Source organism: Argopecten irradians, chromosome 4 (genome assembly GCF_041381155.1).
Source record: "Argopecten irradians isolate NY chromosome 4, Ai_NY, whole genome shotgun sequence".
NCBI classification, from domain to species: Eukaryota; Metazoa; Mollusca; class Bivalvia; order Pectinida; family Pectinidae; genus Argopecten; species Argopecten irradians.
Genome location: NC_091137.1, coordinates 14,378,363 through 14,397,392, shown reverse-complemented (window position 1 = coordinate 14,397,392; position 19,030 = coordinate 14,378,363). Strand labels below are relative to the sequence as shown.

Below are 19,030 nucleotides of genomic sequence, written 5' to 3'. Positions count from 1 at the left end.
GTTACGATCGTGAATCTTCAGTAAGGTATCTCCAAATCTAAATGGCTAAATGAATACAGTCTGGAGCTTGAAACGATGTATAAGTGTGTAATTGATTCGTCACATTAAACTGATTACCTTATAAATATGTTTCGCCAGTTAATTTTAATGAACAGAAGGTTGTTTTAGGCACAGATAAACAATAGGAAGAGTTTGATTTTGTTCGTTATGAGTGTTTAGAGCCTATCCAAACGTGTTGAATGAAGATGTAAAAATTATATAATTTTTTTTAAATTTTTTTTTTGTAAAAATAAAACTCAAAAACGTACCTGCGCACTATACGCGGGTGCGCACTATACGCGCAAAAATACGGTAATTGATTGTGTCATTCTGTAATACAGGAGTTAGCTACAGTAAAACAGGACACTCGCCTAGATAACCGTATAATTGATTGTGTCATTCTGTAATACAGGAGTTAGCTACAGTAAAACAGGACACTCGCCTAGATAACCGTATAATTGATTGTGTCATTCTGTAATACAGGAGTTAGCTACAGTAAAACAGGACACTCGCCAGGATAACCGTATAATTGATTGTGTCATTCTGTAATACCGGAGTTAGCTACAGTAAAACAGGACACTCGCCAGGATAACCGTATAATTAATTGTGTCATTGTGTAATACAGGAGTTAGCTACAGTAAAACAGGACACTCGCCTAGATAACGGTATAATTGATTGTGTCATTCTGTAATACAGGAGTTAGCTACAGTAAAACAGGACACTCGCCAGGATAACCGTATAATTAATTGTGTCATTGTGTAATACAGGAGTTAGCTACAGTAAAACAGGACACTCGCCTAGATAACCGTATAATTGATTGTGTCATTCTGTAATACAGGAGTTAGCTACAGTAAAACAGGACACTCGCCAGGATAACCTTATAATTGATTGTGTCATTGTGTAATACAGGAGTTAGCTACAGTAAAACAGGACACTCGCCTAGATAACCGTATGATTGATTGTGACAATCTGTAATACAGGAGTTAGCTACAATAAAACAGGACACTCGCCTAGATAACCGTATAATTGATTGTGTCATTCTGTAATACAGGAGTTAGCTACAGAAAAACAGGACACTCGCCAGGATAACCGTATAATTAATAGTGTCATTGTGTAATACAGGAGTTAGCTACAGTAAAACAGGACACTTGCCTAGATAACCGTATAATTGATTGTGTCATTCTGTAATACAAGAGTTAGCTACAGTAAAACAGGACACTCGCCTAGATAACCGTATAATTGATTGTGTCATTCTGTAATACAGGAGTTAGCTACAGTAAAACAGGACACTCGCCTGGATAACCGTATAATTGATTGTGTCATTGTGTAATACAGGAGTTAGCTACAGTAAAACAGGACACTCGCCTAGATAACCGTATAATTGATTGTGTCATTATGTAATACAGGAGTTAGCTACAGTAAAACAGGACACTCGCCTAGATAACCGTATAATTGATTGTGTCATTATGTAATACAGGAGTTAGCTACAGTAAAACAGGACACTCGCCTAGATAACCGTATAATTGATTGTGTCATTATGTAATACAGGAGTTAGCTACAGTAAAACAGGACACTCGCCTAGATAACCGTATAATTGATTGTGTCATTATGTAATACAGGAGTTAGCTACAGTAAAACAGGACACTCGCCTGGATAACCGTATAATTGATTGTGTCATTCTGTAATACAGGAGTTAGCTACAGTAAAACAGGACACTCGCCTAGATAACGTATAATTGATTGTGTCATTGTGTAATACAGGAGTTAGCTACAGTAAAACAGGACACTCGCCTAGATAACCGTATAATTGATTGTGTCATTGTGTAATACAGGAGTTAGCTACAGTAAAACAGGACACTCGCCAGGATAACCGTATAATTAATTGTGTCATTGTGTAATACAGGAGTTAGCTACAGTAAAACAGGACACTCGCCTAGATAACCGTATAATTGATTGTGTCATTATGTAATACAGGAGTTAGCTACAGTAAAACAGGACACTCGCCTAGATAACCGTATAATTGATTGTGTCATTATGTAATACAGGAGTTAGCTACAGTAAAACAGGACACTCGCCTAGGATAACCGTATAATTGATTGTGTCATTGTGTAATACAGGAGTTAGCTACAGTAAAACAGAACACTCGCCTAGATAACCGTATAATTGATTGTGTCATTGTGTAATACAGGAGTTAGCTACAGTAAAACAGTAGAAACGTATAATTGATTGTGTCATTGGTAATACAGGACTACAGTAAAACAGGACACTCGCCTAGATAACCGTATAATTGATTGTGTCATTCTGTAATACAGGAGTTAGCTACAGTAAAACAGGACACTCGCCAGGATAACCGTATAATTGATTGTGTCATTCTGTAATACAGGAGTTAGCTACAGTAAAACAGGACACTCGCCTAGATAACCGTATAATTAATTGTGTCATTGTGTAATACAGGAGTTAGCTACAGTAAAACAGGACACTCGCCTAGATAACCGTATAATTGATTGTGTCATTCTGTAATACAGGAGTTAGCTACAGTAAAACAGGACACTCGCCAGGATAACCGTATACCGTATTTTTGCGCGTATAGTGCGCACTTTTTTTCATAAATTATCAATTGAAAAGTTGGGGTGCGCACTATACGCAAGCACAGGCATTGGGTCATGATGACCGACCGTCAGGTCCATAGGTACCTGTGGTCAGGTCCAAGCTAAAATGTGCAGTAGCCTAACATTTTGTACATGTTGAAAGTTATGATTAAATACATGATACTTTAAGTCAATATTCAATGCAATCTTTAATTTCTTGAAAGTCCGTTTTGGGAGCACATGTGTTCATGACCGGACACATGTTACGATCGTGAATCTTCAGTAAGGTATCTCCAAATCTAAATGGCTAAATGAATACAGTCTGGAGCTTGAAACGATGTATAAGTGTGTAATTGATTCGTCACATTAAACTGATTACCTTATAAATATGTTTCGCCAGTTAATTTTAATGAACAGAAGGTTGTTTTAGGCACAGATAAACAATAGGAAGAGTTTGATTTTGTTCGTTATGAGTGTTTAGAGCCTATCCAAACGTGTTGAATGAAGATGTAAAAATTATATAATTTTTTTTTAATTTTTTTTTTGTAAAAATAAAACTCAAAAACGTACCTGCGCACTATACGCGGGTGCGCACTATACGCGCAAAAATACGGTAATTGATTGTGTCATTCTGTAATACAGGAGTTAGCTACAGTAAAACAGGACACTCGCCTAGATAACCGTATAATTGATTGTGTCATTCTGTAATACAGGAGTTAGCTACAGTAAAACAGGACACTCGCCTAGATAACCGTATAATTGATTGTGTCATTCTGTAATACAGGAGTTAGCTACAGTAAAACAGGACACTCGCCAGGATAACCGTATAATTGATTGTGTCATTCTGTAATACAGGAGTTAGCTACAGTAAAACAGGACACTCGTTAGGATAACCGTATAATTAATTGTGTCATTGTGTAATACAGGAGTTAGCTACAGTAAAACAGGACACTCGCCTAGATAACGGTATAATTGATTGTGTCATTCTGTAATACAGGAGTTAGCTACAGTAAAACAGGACACTCGCCAGGATAACCGTATAATTAATTGTGTCATTGTGTAATACAGGAGTTAGCTACAGTAAAACAGGACACTCGCCTAGATAACCGTATAATTGATTGTGTCATTCTGTAATACAGGAGTTAGCTACAGTAAAACAGGACACTCGCCAGGATAACCTTATAATTGATTGTGTCATTGTGTAATACAGGAGTTAGCTACAGTAAAACAGGACACTCGCCTAGATAACCGTATGATTGATTGTGTCAATCTGTAATACAGGAGTTAGCTACAATAAAACAGGACACTCGCCTAGATAACCGTATAATTGATTGTGTCATTCTGTAATACAGGAGTTAGCTACAGAAAAACAGGACACTCGCCAGGATAACCGTATAATAAATAGTGTCATTGTGTAATACAGGAGTTAGCTACAGTAAAACAGGACACTTGCCTAGATAACCGTATAATTGATTGTGTCATTCTGTAATACAAGAGTTAGCTACAGTAAAACAGGACACTCGCCTAGATAACCGTATAATTGATTGTGTCATTATGTAATACAGGAGTTAGCTACAGTAAAACAGGACACTCGCCTAGATAACCGTATAATTGATTGTGTCATTATGTAATACAGGAGTTAGCTACAGTAAAACAGGACACTCGCCTGGATAACCGTATAATTGATTGTGTCATTCTGTAATACAGGAGTTAGCTACAGTAAAACAGGACACTCGCCTAGATAACCGTATAATTGATTGTGTCATTCTGTAATACAGGAGTTAGCTACAGTAAAACAGGACACTCGCCTAGATAACCGTATAATTGATTGTGTCATTGTGTAATACAGGAGTTAGCTACAGTAAAACAGGACACTCGCCTAGATAACCGTATAATTGATTGTGTCATTGTGTAATACAGGAGTTAGCTACAGTAAAACAGGACACTCGCCTAGATAACCGTATAATTGATTGTGTCATTGTGTAATACAGGAGTTAGCTACAGTAAAACAGGACACTCGCCTAGATAACCGTATAATTGATTGTGTCATTCTGTAATACAGGAGTTAGCTACAGTAAAACAGGACACTCGCCTAGATAACCGTATAATTGATTGTGTCATTATGTAATACAGGAGTTAGCTACAGTAAAACAGGACACTCGCCTAGATAACCGTATAATTGATTGTGTCATTCTGTAATACAGGAGTTAGCTACAGTAAAACAGGACACTCGCCTAGATAACCGTATAATTGATTGTGTCATTATGTAATACAGGAGTTAGCTACAGTAAAACAGGACACTCGCCTGGATAATCGTATAATTGATTGTGTCATTGTGTAATACAGGAGTTAGCTACAGTAAAACAGGACACTCGCCTAGATAACCGTATAATTAATTGTGTCATTATGTAATACAGGAGTTAGCTACAGTAAAACAGGACACTCGCCTGGATAACCGTATAATTGATTGTGTCATTCTGTAATACAGGAGTTAGCTACAGTAAAACAGGACACTCGCCTGGATAACCGTATAATTGATTGTGTCATTCTGTAATACAGGAGTTAGCTACAGTAAAACAGGACACTCGCCTAGATAACCGTATAATTGATTGTGTCATTGTGTAATACAGGAGTTAGCTACAGTAAAACAGGACACTCGCCAGGATAACCGTATAATTGATTGTGTCATTGTGTAATACAGGAGTTAGCTACAGTAAAACAGGACACTCGCCTAGATAACCGTATAATTGATTGTGTCATTCTGTAATACAGGAGTTAGCTACAGTAAAACAGGACACTCGCCTAGATAACCGTATAATTGATTGTGTCATTCTGTAATACAGGAGTTAGCTACAGTAAAACAGGACACTCGCCTAGATAACCGTATAATTGATTGTGTCATTCTGTAATACAAGAGTTAGCTACAGTTAAACAGGACACTTGCCTAGATAACCATATAATTGATTGTGTCATTCTGTAATACAGGAGTTAGCTACAGTAAAACAGGACACTCGCCTGGATAACCGTATAATTGATTGTGTCATTCTGTAATACAGGAGTTAGCTACAGTAAAACAGGACACTCGCCTAGATAACCGTATAATTGATTGTGTCATTCTGTAATACAGGAGTTAGCTACAGTAAAACAGGACACTCGCCTAGATAACCGTATAATTGATTGTGTCATTCTGTAATACAGGAGTTAGCTACAGTAAAACAGGACACTCGCCTAGATAACCGTATAATTGATTGTGTCATTCTGTAATACAGGAGTTAGCTACAGTAAAACAGGACACTCGCCTAGATAACCGTATAATTGATTGTGTCATTCTGTAATACAGGAGTTAGCTACAGTAAAACAGGACACTCGCCTAGATAACCGTATAATTAATTGTGTCATTATGTAATACAGGAGTTAGCTACAGTAAAACAGGACACTCGCCTGGATAACCGTATAATTGATTGTGTCATTCTGTAATACAGGAGTTAGCTACAGTAAAACAGGACACTCGCCTAGATAACCGTATAATTGATTGTGTCATTGTGTAATACAGGAGTTAGCTACAGTAAAACAGGACACTTGCCTAGATAACCGTATAATTGATTGTGTCATTGTGTAATACAGGAGTTAGCTACAGTAAAACAGGACACTCGCCAGGATAACCGTATAATTGATTGTGTCATTCTGTAATACAGGAGTTAGCTACAGTTAAACAGGACACTCGCCTAGATAACCGTATAATTGACCTGCGTACCACAACCAACCAGGCCATCTTCAGGGTGGAGGCTGGAATCTGTAAATTCTTCAGGGACTCACTGACAAAGCAGGGCTTTGTGGAAATTCACACTCCTAAAATTATATCTGGTAAAATATCATGTTGTTTACAAACATTTCAAGTTTTATCAAATGACAATTTTTTACAATTAAGAATAATTAAATAGGTAGATAAGTATTGAATGTTGAATAAATGAACATTTTAAGGTACAGACATCATTGAATATCTTCATGCTCTATGAAATATAGATATTTGGTTATTTGGTAACTAGTAATTTGGTTACTATGTAATTTCTAACATTCCTTTGTCTTGTGTCTACAGCTGCATCAGAAGGTGGCGCCAATGTCTTCACCGTCTCGTACTTTAAGAACAATGCCTACCTTGCTCAGTCCCCACAGCTCTACAAACAGATGGCGCTGTGTGCTGACTTTGACAGGGTCTTCACTGTAGGAGCAGGTAACTCTACATTCATCACATTGTTAGATATAACATTTCCTCATTGTTACTAAGGTAGTAGGGTGTCATAGTTATACATTCTAAACCTAGCTTTTACTACCTAGATAATGTATAATCCAAGGGGTAAAATAAATTGATCTGATCTAATTCATGTATTGACTTTAAAACACCTATTAAACATATTCGATACCTACTCCTAGGGGAGCTAACTCTGTAATATGCTAAGACAAAATAGTCAAGTTAGTATCAAGAAAAGTGAATTTTGTAAAGCAAATTAAGTTTGCTATCTGCTGATAATAATGTTAAAATTTGTTTTGCTGCAGTTTTCCGAGCAGAGGACTCCAACACCCACCGTCACTTGACTGAGTTTGTAGGTCTTGATATGGAGATGACCTTCAGATACCATTACCATGAAGTCCTTGATGTTCTAGGCAATGTGTTTGTCTCCATCTTCAAAGGTCTCCGTGACAAGTAAGTCTTCTACTGTATCAACATTATAGTGCTGTTTCATTGAACTGAAGAAAAAGCAAAATAAACAAGCATAAAAACTGTTGCACACCATAATATTTTCCTTTTGATTTTAGTTTTCAGGAAGAAATAGCAACAATTAACAAGCAGTTTCCGTCCGAACCATTTAAATTCCTTGAGCCAAGGTGTGTATTCCAGTTATGGTAGTACTTTATAGGGGAATTTTGATGGAAAGGTTGAAACTTATTTTGATGGAAAGACTTAAAACTTTTACTAGATTCTACTGGACTTCTATTTAAAAATGTGTTCTGTCTTATAATCTTGAGGATCAATATTTTTATAAAAACCTTTCAGTACAATAATAGAAGCATTATTAAAAACAAAATTTCCCTTTGGAAATCTCATTCAGTTTGATCTAGAAATCTGTATTTTGAATTTAAACAACATAGTAAAAAATGAATAACTGTGCTGTATTAATTTGATGACAAATTTGTTCACTTGTAGTCTGCGTCTTGAGTATGTGGAGGCAGTCCAGATGTTGAGAGATAATGGCGTGGAGATGGATGAAGAGGATGATCTTAGTACACCCAACGAAAAATTCCTGGGCCGACTCGTGAAAGCAAAAGTAATATTATACACCAGTACAAAGAAAATGATTTTTGGCAAAATCTTTCATATTTTTTTTCAAGCATTTTTTTTAAAGTAGAAAAACAATAAACAGAATAGTATGTAAATATAGGTTTTTACACTTTGATTTGGTTTTAGAAATAAAAATGATAACTGTGCATAGAAACCCTGCCGTCAATAGAAACCCTTCTGTCAATAGAAACCCTGCCGTCAATAGAAACCCTGCCGTCAATAGAAACCCTTCTGTCAATAGAAACCCTGCCGTCAATAGAAACCCTTCTGTCAATAGAAACCCTGTCGTCAATAGAAACCCTGCCGTCAATAAAAACCCTTCTGTCAATAGAAACCCTGCTGTCAATAGAAACCCTGCCGTCAATAGAAACCCTGCTGTCAATAGAAACCCTGCAGAAACCCTGCCGTCAATAGAAACCCTGCCATCAATAGAAACCCTGCCGTCAATAAAAACCCTTCTGTCAATAGAAACCCTGCCGTCAATAGAAACACTGCCGTCAATAGAAACCTTGCTGTCAATAGAAACCCTACCATCAATAGAAACCCTGTCGTCAATAAAAACCCTGCCGTCAATAGAAACCCTGCTGTCAATAAAAACCCTTCTGTCAATAGAAACCCTGCTGTCAATAAAAACCCTTCTGTGAATAGAAACCCTGCTGTCAATAAAAACCCTGCCGTCAATAGAAACCCTGCCATCAATAGAAACCCTGCCGCCAATAGAAACCCTGCAGAAACCCTTCTGTCAATAGAAACCCTGTTGTCAATAGAAACCCTACTGTCAATAGAAACCCTGCCGTCAATAGAAACCCTAACGTCAATAGAAACCCTGCTGTCAATAATTGTGAAACTGACTATTTACATATGTAACTTTCAGAGCATGTTCTGTGGTAGCTATCGGGCCATTAAAATCACCAAACTGGAGAACAAAGGTTCTGTCCAGTTACCTCTTGTAACAGAGTTTCTGTCATTTAATAGAACAAAGACTTGTGATATTTTTGCCAGCAAAACAATTCAGTTTAATGCAGGTATTGCTGTTCTTTTGTTGCAGTACGACACCGATTTCTACATCCTAGACAAGTTCCCACTGGCAGTACGACCATTCTACACAATGCCAGACCCCCATAGCAAGGTATAGTATGGAGCAGGAGTGAAAGTTCAAATATTGTTTAAATATATTTAAAACTTTGAAAGTCTGTCATAACAGGTCCCATTAAAAGTCCCGTCAATAAAAAGACAAGAATCTGTTTCACAAAGGATAATGCTAAAATTTCACAAAAATAGTGATATAAAAGTTGTTTTAACATAACTGGTCCTGTTTAGTTTATCACAACACAATCATAAATATCTACAATATCATCTTCTCCATTTATGGTACTACTTATAGGAACAAGGTCACTTTTTACACTGAATACCATTTCTACTGGTAATGAATATAAGTACTTTTTGGGTGTGATGTGTAAGTTTATTAATCATTAGCAATGTTTCCTAATACTATTCCGTATTTACCAGAAATGGTCCAACTCATACGACATGTTCATGCGAGGAGAGGAGATCCTGTCCGGAGCCCAGCGAGTTCATGATCCTAATTTCCTGATAGAGAGGGCGTCACATCATGGAATAGGTATGATTGAACTAACCGTGATACCCTAACTGAAAATGACGCGTGTATATAAACCCCTTCTGCTCTACCGCTGACTTTTATCGAAGTATTGAATGAGTGTAGCTAGTTATTTATAGACTCGAGTACTGTCGCCAATCCACAGGTAAATTGCTGGCGCTCTGGCTACATTAGCTGTACCAAACACAATCGTAATTGTTACAAATACTGTAAAAACTTCTGTAACTTACACACCAGTGTACTTTGCACATGTATTTTTCTTAGAGCTGAAAATGCTGAAAAAAATCTACTATCGGTTTATTTTGCACATTCAGAATTTTTTAGCTCGCCTATTCGAAGAATAGGGGGAGCTAATGTCACTCCGGTGTCGGCGTCAGCGTTGGCGTCCCATTTCACGTTAAAGTTTTTGAGCAAGTTTCTGTTTCGTCAATTGTTTAAGCATAAGTCATCATAAATGTTTATGATTTTATTTTCCTAATGTGTATGTATGCTAAACGTGATAATACAACCAATTTGGGGCCCTTTAGGGTTTTTTTTTGAGTCTGTTAATTTGTCATATTTCCATGTTAAAGTTTTTGAGCAAGTTTCTATTTTGTCTATTGTTTAAGCTTAAGTCATCATAAATATTTATGATTTTATTTTCCTAATGTGTATGGATGCTGAACGTGATAATACAACCAATTTGGGGCCCTTTAGGGGGTTTTTGAGTCTGTTAATTTGTCATATTTCCATGTTAAAGTTTTTGAGCAAGTTTCTATTTTGTCAATTGTTTAAGCATAAGTCATCATAAATGTTTATGATTTTATTTTCCTAATGTGTATGGATGCTGAACGTGATAACACAACCAATTTGGGGCCCTTTAGGTTTTTTTTGAGTCTGTTAATTTGTCATATTTCCATGTTTAAATAGTAAATACTTGAACATCAACTTCTTCTGAATAGGCGAGCTTTGCTGTTCTCCAACAGCTCTTGTTTGGGAAAACAATGTCCGGGGAACCACAAATTCAATGTTATAAAGGTTGTTAATTTCATTGCAAAACATTCACAGTAAATGCTTGACAACTTGCACAAAGAAGCGTTGTAATTAGAAGAAATAACATAATAAAATTGCATTGTGTTTGTTTTCTTTTATTGGCCACAGTTACTGAAAGAGCGACATATATCTTGCAGAACATGTCAAAAACATTGGCAGTCCGTCGTACTCCGTACACATGTCAATGTCTGGAGATATTACACAGGAATAGTTATCAGAACTATTTGAGAATATTATAATCTAGTTACTTAAAATTACCACAATAGGTTATAGTGTGTTTGAGATTATTAGCAAACTATATAGAACAATTGGATAGCAGATACGTTGGCTTGCAATAATCACATATTATTGTGAGTGAACTCACTACGGTACCAGATCCAAGCTGATGGCTAATTATATATAACAGTACGGTTAAAATGCCACTAACCTTCTAGCTTGTCAGTTTTGCTGTAATAATATTACAAACCACTTATTGAAAATCCTAAATATAGGACAGTTTAGGACTCGTCTTATAAATCCCATGTGTGTTTTGACTTTTTGCACACGGCCTGCAGTCGGGACACATGGCGGTTCCCTACGTAATGAGCATTACTAATATATAAGGAGTTTCATATGCAATTTTACTAGAAATATGAAGATTGTTAAAATATCTAAAGTAAAGACATATTAGTCAAGTAAATGTTGATGCAATTTGGAGAATATTTGTTTTGTTTTTAAGTAGATACAGACACGTTGTTGATAATATATAGATCGGTTGAGCTAACTAGCCATTCAGTTTAGTTAAGCTGGATGAGAGGCCGGAGCGTAGCATCCAGTATCAATTTACCTGTGGATTTGGCGACAGATTTATAGTCTATAAAGAACACAGCTACAGTACACTCATTCAATACATCGATAAAAGTCAGCGGTAGAGCGGTAGGGGTTTATATACCCGTGTCGTTCTCAGTTAGGGTAGCACGGCTAATGATCTACTCTCCTTCCTAACATATGATCAATGAAATCTCTGTATTTGTTTAGCTATGATTTAAATGATGTATAAATGAGACTTGATTCATACTTGACCTGTTTTAGACAAAGTTGACAATATTTGAATTCTGTTGATTAACCCAACTGTCAATTAAGTGTTAAGACTATTGATTCTGAGATGGTTCTTTAGCCCACCATCATCAGATGGTGGGCTATTCAAATAGCTTTTCGTCCGTGGTCCGTAGTTTGTCCTTCCGTCCGTCTGGCTGTCCTTCCGTCCGTCCTTCAGTCCGTTAACATTTCTTGTTACCGTTATTTCTCAGAATGGTCTGAAGTATCTTTCTCAAATTTCATATGTAGGTTCCCCTAGAGCCCTAGTTGTGCATATTGCATTTTGGGACCGATCGGTCAACAAGATGGCCGCCAGACCTCCATCTTGGATTTTGATAGTTAAAGTTTGTTACCGCTATTTCTCAGAAAGTACTGAAGGGATTTCTCTGAAATTTTATATGTAGGTTCCCTTGGGGCCTTAGTTGTGCATATTGCATTTTGGGACCGATCGGTCAACAAGATGGCTGTCAGGCCGCCATCTTGGATTTTGATAGTTGAAGTTTGTTACCGCTATTTCTCAGAAAGTACTGGAGGGGTAGCTCTCAAATTTCATATGTAGGTTCCCCTGGGGCCCTAGTTGTGCTTATTGCATTTTGCGACCGATTGGTCAACAAGATGGCCGCCAGGCAGCCACCTTTGATTTTGATAGTTAAAGTTTGTTACCGCCATTTCTCAGAAAGTACTGAAGGGATCTCTCTCAAATTTCATATGTAGGTTCCCCTGGGGCCTTAGTTGTGCATATTGCATTTTCATACTGATCAGACAGCAAGATTGCCGCCAGGCAGCCATCTTGGATTTTGACAGTTGAAGTTTGTTACAGCTATTTCTCAGAAAGTACTGGAGGGATCTCTCTGAAATTTCATATGTAGGTTCCCTTGTGGCCTTAGTTGTGCATATTGCATTTTGGGACAGATCGGTCAACAAGATGGCGGCCAGGCCACCATCTTGGATTTTGATAGTTAAAGTTTGTTACCGCTATTTCTCAGAAAGTACTGAAGGGATCTCTCTCAAATTTCATATGTAGGTTCCCCTGGGGCCTTAGTTGTGTATATTGCATTTTGGGACCGATCAGTCAACAAGATGGCCGCCAGGCAGCCATCTTGGATTTTGATAGTTAAAGTTTGTTAATGCTATTTCTCATAAAGTACTGGAGGGATCACTCTGAAATTTTATATGTAGGTTCCCCTGGGGCGTTAGTTGTGCATATTGCATTTTGGGACTGATCAGACAACAAGATTGCCGCCAGGCAGCCATCTTGGATTTTGATAGTTAAAGTTTGTTACCACTATTTCTCATAAAGTACTGAAGGGATCTCTCTCAAATTTCACATGTATGTTCCCCTAGGGCCTTTGTTGTTGATATTGCATTTTGGGATTGCTCAGTCAACAAGATTGCCCCAGGCAGCCATCTTGGATTTTGACAGTTAAAGTTTGTTACCACTATTTCTCATAAAGTACTGAAGGGATCTTTCTCAAATTTCACATGTAGGTTCCCCTAGGGCTTTTGTTGTGCTTATTGCATTTTGGGATTGCTCTGTCAACAAGATGGCCGCCAGGCCACTATCTTGGAGTTTGACAATTGAAGTTTGATACCGCTATTTCTCAGAATTAAAGTACTGAATAGATATATCTCAAATTTTATATGTAAGTTCCCCTAGGACCTTAGTTGTGCATATTGCATTTTTCGGCCTTATCTGTCAACAAGATGGCCGACAGGTGACCATCTTGGATTTTAATAATTGAAGTTTGTTATATATCTCAGAATATAGGATCTTTCTCAAATTTCATATGTAGTTATATGTAGTAAAAGTTTGAAAAGCAGAGAAAAGATCCCTCTTTCCATTGTCAGACGTAGTTCATTCTTTGGTGGGCGCCAAGATCCCTCTGGGATCTCTTGTTTATTACTGTAAACCAACTTTCATTTGTGGCTACTAAATTTCACTGAATTCTGCTTCAAAACAAGTTCGCGAAGATTAACTTTCGCGGATCAGACTAATGTATCGTTCTACTTTCATTACTTTTCCTGACATATCAAAGTATATATATAAGGTATTACAGGTCTGTTTTTTGTGAAACAGACTAGCCGTTTACCTGCGTTTGTATAAGGTATTCTCATTCGTAATAGGCCTAAGTGTTAATCCCTATACAAACACGTACAGTACGAGAGAATAGAACTCATGATCACACACAGATAAACAATGGAATCTGCCAGTAAAGGAGACAACCAGTATGCCTTGAGTTGTCTTTGGGTAAACATTATATAAACATCTATTAGATAGCTAAAAAGGATACCATAACTCAAAATTCTGAGACATGAGATCGAAATACTCCGGAACTGAAGTAACCCCTATTGTTCCCTCACTGAAACGAATTGAATGTGCCGATAATGATTGCCGCCTGGAATGTCATGGCGGCTGACATAAACACCATCTCCTGCAGATGGTAGCGTTCTGGGATTCGTTTTACTAAACTGTGAATTGTTTATTAGATCATCTGACCCGAAGGGTCTGGATGACCAATAGTCGTCATGTTTTGTCCGTCGTCGTCCGCCATGTGCCGTGCATTGACTTTTCACATTTTGAACTTCTTCTCAAGTTTTACCAGTGCGATTTGGCTGAAAATTGCATGAAATGATCCTGACATGGTCTCGAATAAATTGTTATTTTTTCTGTTGATCCAAAATCCAAGATGGCTGTCATAGCTGCCATCTTCAAAACACATTTTGAACTTCTTTTTCAAATTTTACCGGTACTATTTGGCTGAAACTTGCATGAAATGAAGCTGACATAGTCCCGACAAAGTGTTGTTACATCTCTGGTTGATCCCATCATCAGATGGTGGGCTATTCAAATCGCATTTCGTCCGTTGTCTGTCGTCCGTCCGTCCTTCCTTCCGTCAGTCCGTTAACAATTTTTGTAACCGCTCGTTCGTTAACAATTCTTGTTACCGCTATTTCTCAGAAAGGACTGAAGGGAACTTTTTCCAATTTCAAATGTAGGTTCCCCTATGCCCCTAGTTATGCATAGTGGATTTTGGGACAGATCGTTCAACAAGATGGTCGACCGGTGGCCATCTATGGATTTTGATAGTTAAAGTTTGTTACTGCTATTTCTCAGAAAGTATCGAAGGAATGTTTCTCAAATTCCATATGTAGGTTCAAATAGGACCCTAGTTGTGCATATTTCATTTTGGGACTGATCGGTGAACACAATTGGCAGCTATCTTGGATTTTGATAGTTAAAGTTTGTTATCGCTATTTCTCAGAAAGTACTAAAGGAATCTTTCTCAAATTTCATATTTAGGTTCCCCTTTGGCCCTAGTTGTGCATATTGCATTTTGGGACCGATCGGTCAGCTGCCATCTTGAATTTTCATAGTTATCGCTATTTATCAGAAATTACTGAAGGGATATCTCTTATATTCCATGCATAGGTTCCCCTTGAGATTTAGTTGTGCATAGTACCTTTGGGACTGATCAGTCAACAAGATGGCCAACCACCGGCCATCTTGGATTTCACAGCTGTTTCTCAGAAGGTAATGAAGCGATCTGTCTTAAATTCCATATGTTGTATGTTTGGGAAAGTTTGAAAAACAGGGAAAAGATCCCTCTTTCCATTGGCAGACATAGATCATTCTTTGGTGGGTGCTAAGATCCCTCTTGGATCTCTTGTTGAACAGATGTATGATAATAATTAGCGGAGATAAACTTTTGTGATTTTTTGTCAATCACGAAATTCGCGAAAGTAAATCGCACACGAATAAAAGTTGGTTTACAGTATATGTTCTTTTAACACTCTATAGTCCCGAGTTAAGGTGATAAAAACAATTCACTTGCACTGATTTATACTGTTATTATATTTTATTGCCTAAAATCTCCTTTTGTTTTTCAGATCTAGAGAAAATAAAGGCTTACATTGATTCGTTTAAATATGGAGCACCGCCCCACGCTGGAGGTGGAATAGGTATGTAGCAGTGTAGTAACCCCATACACATGTTTGATCCTTAACTTAAGTTTGTCATAACATTTTGATGGAAAAATCTGTAGATTTACATAACATTGGTTGAGAGGTTATTTTAAAGAATATGAGGTCTGTTATCTGACTGTTCTTTATATGCTGATGTTGGATTTCTGGTTGTCTGATGTCTGAAGTACAAACTGGCTTCTTTACATTGTCATATTTAATCTGTTCCTTATTTAAAAAATTGAAGACTCCTTTCAGAAAATTCAATACAATGTCAATTGAGAACGACAAGCTTAAAATCTTTTTAATAAAACCTAAATAAACTTAGACAAGGATCAAAACTGAAGATAAAACTTAAAGCCACACTATACGTAACTATCAACAAAAATTCAAGATAAATTTGACTCCGATATTGTTAGTATTTGTAGATGTAGTTAAAATTAAGATATATTAATATTCATAATGTTTTTTTAATAACTTTGGTACAGCAGTTGTTGAAAGTCGATACATGTAAACATGCCTTTATTTTAAACTGGTCGCCATAGAAGTTACGAGTATTGCCGAACGGAAATCGGAAAGTTCATGACCCGTTTTAGGAAGAGTTCGGACAGACGTTACGTAGTTACGGTAGTCACATGACGTTCTCGGCAAAGACGTTACATTGTCGGCTAACTTCGGCTTGTTTGACTAGGTGGGACCCACCTAGCGATAGTTAATATTTATTTGATTTTTTAAAAAATATTACGAATCATTATCGCTCATCTTGACTTCGATTTAGTCCTGTCTCTCTATGATTTACAACAGGATTTTTTTTTCAACATTCTTCTTAATCACGAAAAAAATAAGAAAGATACGGATATTGGGCCTTTAATCATATGTATGTAATTTTTAAATTGATACCCGATATTTATAACTTCAGGTATGGAGAGGGTATGTATGTTGTACCTTGGCCTTGACAACATCAGGAAGACATCCATGTTCCCCCGCGACCCCAAGAGACTCACCCCATAAGAAATACATCCTCAACCAATCATCAGCTGTTGTTGCTTCTTATGCTGTCAACCAATCAGCAACCGATAGTGACAATGGTCGACCAATCAGCAACTGTTACAGTTACTTTGTGACCAATGAGCAGCTGTTTTGCATTTAATGTCCTCGATCAGCTGCTGTTTTTTCAGTTAATGTTTTAGTTAACTACTTGTTTCTATTAAGTGCTAATATAAGAGAGAAATTACTGAACGAATATTTATTTATATAAAAAACAAAGTTTTAGGAATGGTTTACACCGAGGTTAGTATTTGAAAAAAATTTCTGGTTTCTTTAAACCTAGTTAACTTGATATGGGCTGTAAAATCCTTTAAATTGTGAAGATCTGCAGTGTGACTTGAAAGATAATGGTAGACTTCCACTCTGAAAATAAAAAAAAAATAGACATCGTGAGTTGCATCACAATAATCCAAATCTGCCCTAAGGCTGGTATCATATCTTTGTTGGTGATTGGGTAAAAGAGACTTTGGTGTCAGTGTGGTACTGTGTGAACCAAGTGGTGAATATCCCTTGTGCTAACTACCGTCATGTTTGTCGATACTTTGAATACCTATGTATGATTTGTTAACAGTCCTTCATGTTTCTTCATCAACCACTCATAAATGTCAGACAGATGTTTTGTTCATATTATCAAAACCTGTAAAAAAGATTATTGAACTAGGTGCTGTTTTCCATCTTTGTTTTTGCTCAATGACAGAAATTTTTGACTCGAACCATACGTGCAATCTATTTGTGTTGATGAGGGGACATTGTAGCTTTATAGGCATGTTTTTTACTGACATGAAGTAGGTTAATATAGATTTGTTTTTAGTTATATATTATATTATTATATTCTCAATTATACCTCACATTAAACCCACAAGGGGCCTAGCCCCAATAAGTTTTTTTCTGATTTTTGAAACACTTGACAATATTCATTTGAGTTTGTTTTTTTTTTCTTTAAAATATGTCTCCAAATGATCCATCACCAATGAAGCAAATTTTCTTATAGAAGTATATTTGAAATGTTGTAGATCCTTTTATGCTGATACTATGCAGAGTTCATCATACACAGTTGGTTGTAGGAGACACCTATATTTAGTTGATGATATATTTTCAATTGAATTCATAGTACACAGTTTGATCATGAAAGGAAATGTATCCATCATCAAAAACATGAAATAAAATTTTAATAATATATACTAACAGCTGTATTCTTTTTTAGTTACGATATATTTGAAATTCACAATGTTTCATGACCTGTGCAGTAACCATGTTTAAAGATGGTTTACAATGTTTTGGTTTTTTTTTTAAATTTTTGCTCGTAGTTATTTTATATTTGGTACTAAAACTTGAATTTTTCTCTATAACGCTGGATACCCTGACTGCGGTATGGACTGTGGTATGGCTGCTTCATATTCTACAACACGAAATTCAATGTGTTCAGCAGATTAATTGTAGATTCTACAAATAGATTTAAGATTTTCTGCAATCATGGAATGAAGAAAATAATGAACTATTAAAATTAAAAATTAGATGTTACAGATAGACCTCAGCTTACCAGAGTGAAAGATCTGGCATTTGGAATCTTAAGTTTTATAAATATTGATCTCCAAATATGTAGATTGCTTCTTTTGTTTGTATAATGAAGATATAGAGAGAAAACCTTACTACTATTTTATATAAAGCATTGTAAGATTACTCAGATGTTTTGTTGTCATTTCTACAGTTTTGTGTCATATTACATCATTAAACCATTTTGGTCCATTTCTTAACTTTATAAAGGAAATATTTCCCCATTCAGTATGGAATTCAATGTGGTCCTCGGAAAATATTTAAACTAGAAATATGTCTGTTAGACAATAGACATTAAGTGCTCGCTAACTACTTCTTAAATTTAATTTCCAGTATGAAATCATCCTCAGGTGTACGTAGCACTTTAGCTCATTATCCTTTGGACTATTGCAAGGAGATGGTTTACGCCCTTCGTGCATTGTAATAAATACTTTCCTTTACTTCATCAGAACTTTAAATGTGAAATTGCTTTGAACTTTGTTAAGTGTGTTCTTTGTTATATAGAAGTTTGTTTATTATCATATTGATAGTGATATGATAGACTTGTTTTGCTGTTCAAAATAGTGGTCCGCTAGAACACTGTCCAGTCTCTTTGCACATGGTGACTTACCTGAGCCTTTCTGTGGTACATTAGATCTAGAGCTCAGATACTTAGAATGATATTTTATAATGTTGTTTTTTTTATTCTGTTTCTCTTACGCAAGACTGTGTAATTTTATAAATATTTATAAGAACTGCAGCCAATATGGTCTGTGGTCACAGGGTGCAATGTACATCT

General features: G+C 36.5%; 1 protein-coding gene across 2 annotated transcripts in view; it reads left to right on the top strand.

Moving 5' to 3' along the window:
• LOC138320696 (aspartate--tRNA ligase, cytoplasmic-like) overlaps positions 1-18,378 on the top strand; it is a 44,026-nt gene extending 25,648 nt beyond the window's left edge. For both annotated transcript variants that reach the window (XM_069263863.1, XM_069263864.1), the window contains exons 7-15: positions 6,322-6,490; positions 6,723-6,857; positions 7,181-7,328; positions 7,442-7,510; positions 7,830-7,950; positions 9,013-9,093; positions 9,474-9,585; positions 15,580-15,651; positions 16,571-18,378. In XM_069263863.1, coding sequence (XP_069119964.1) covers positions 6,322-6,490; positions 6,723-6,857; positions 7,181-7,328; positions 7,442-7,510; positions 7,830-7,950; positions 9,013-9,093; positions 9,474-9,585; positions 15,580-15,651; positions 16,571-16,662 — 999 coding nt within the window. In that variant the 3' untranslated portion in view covers positions 16,663-18,378. The remainder of the gene's footprint in view (positions 1-6,321; positions 6,491-6,722; positions 6,858-7,180; positions 7,329-7,441; positions 7,511-7,829; positions 7,951-9,012; positions 9,094-9,473; positions 9,586-15,579; positions 15,652-16,570) is intronic.
• Positions 18,379-19,030: the final 652 nt, after the last annotated feature.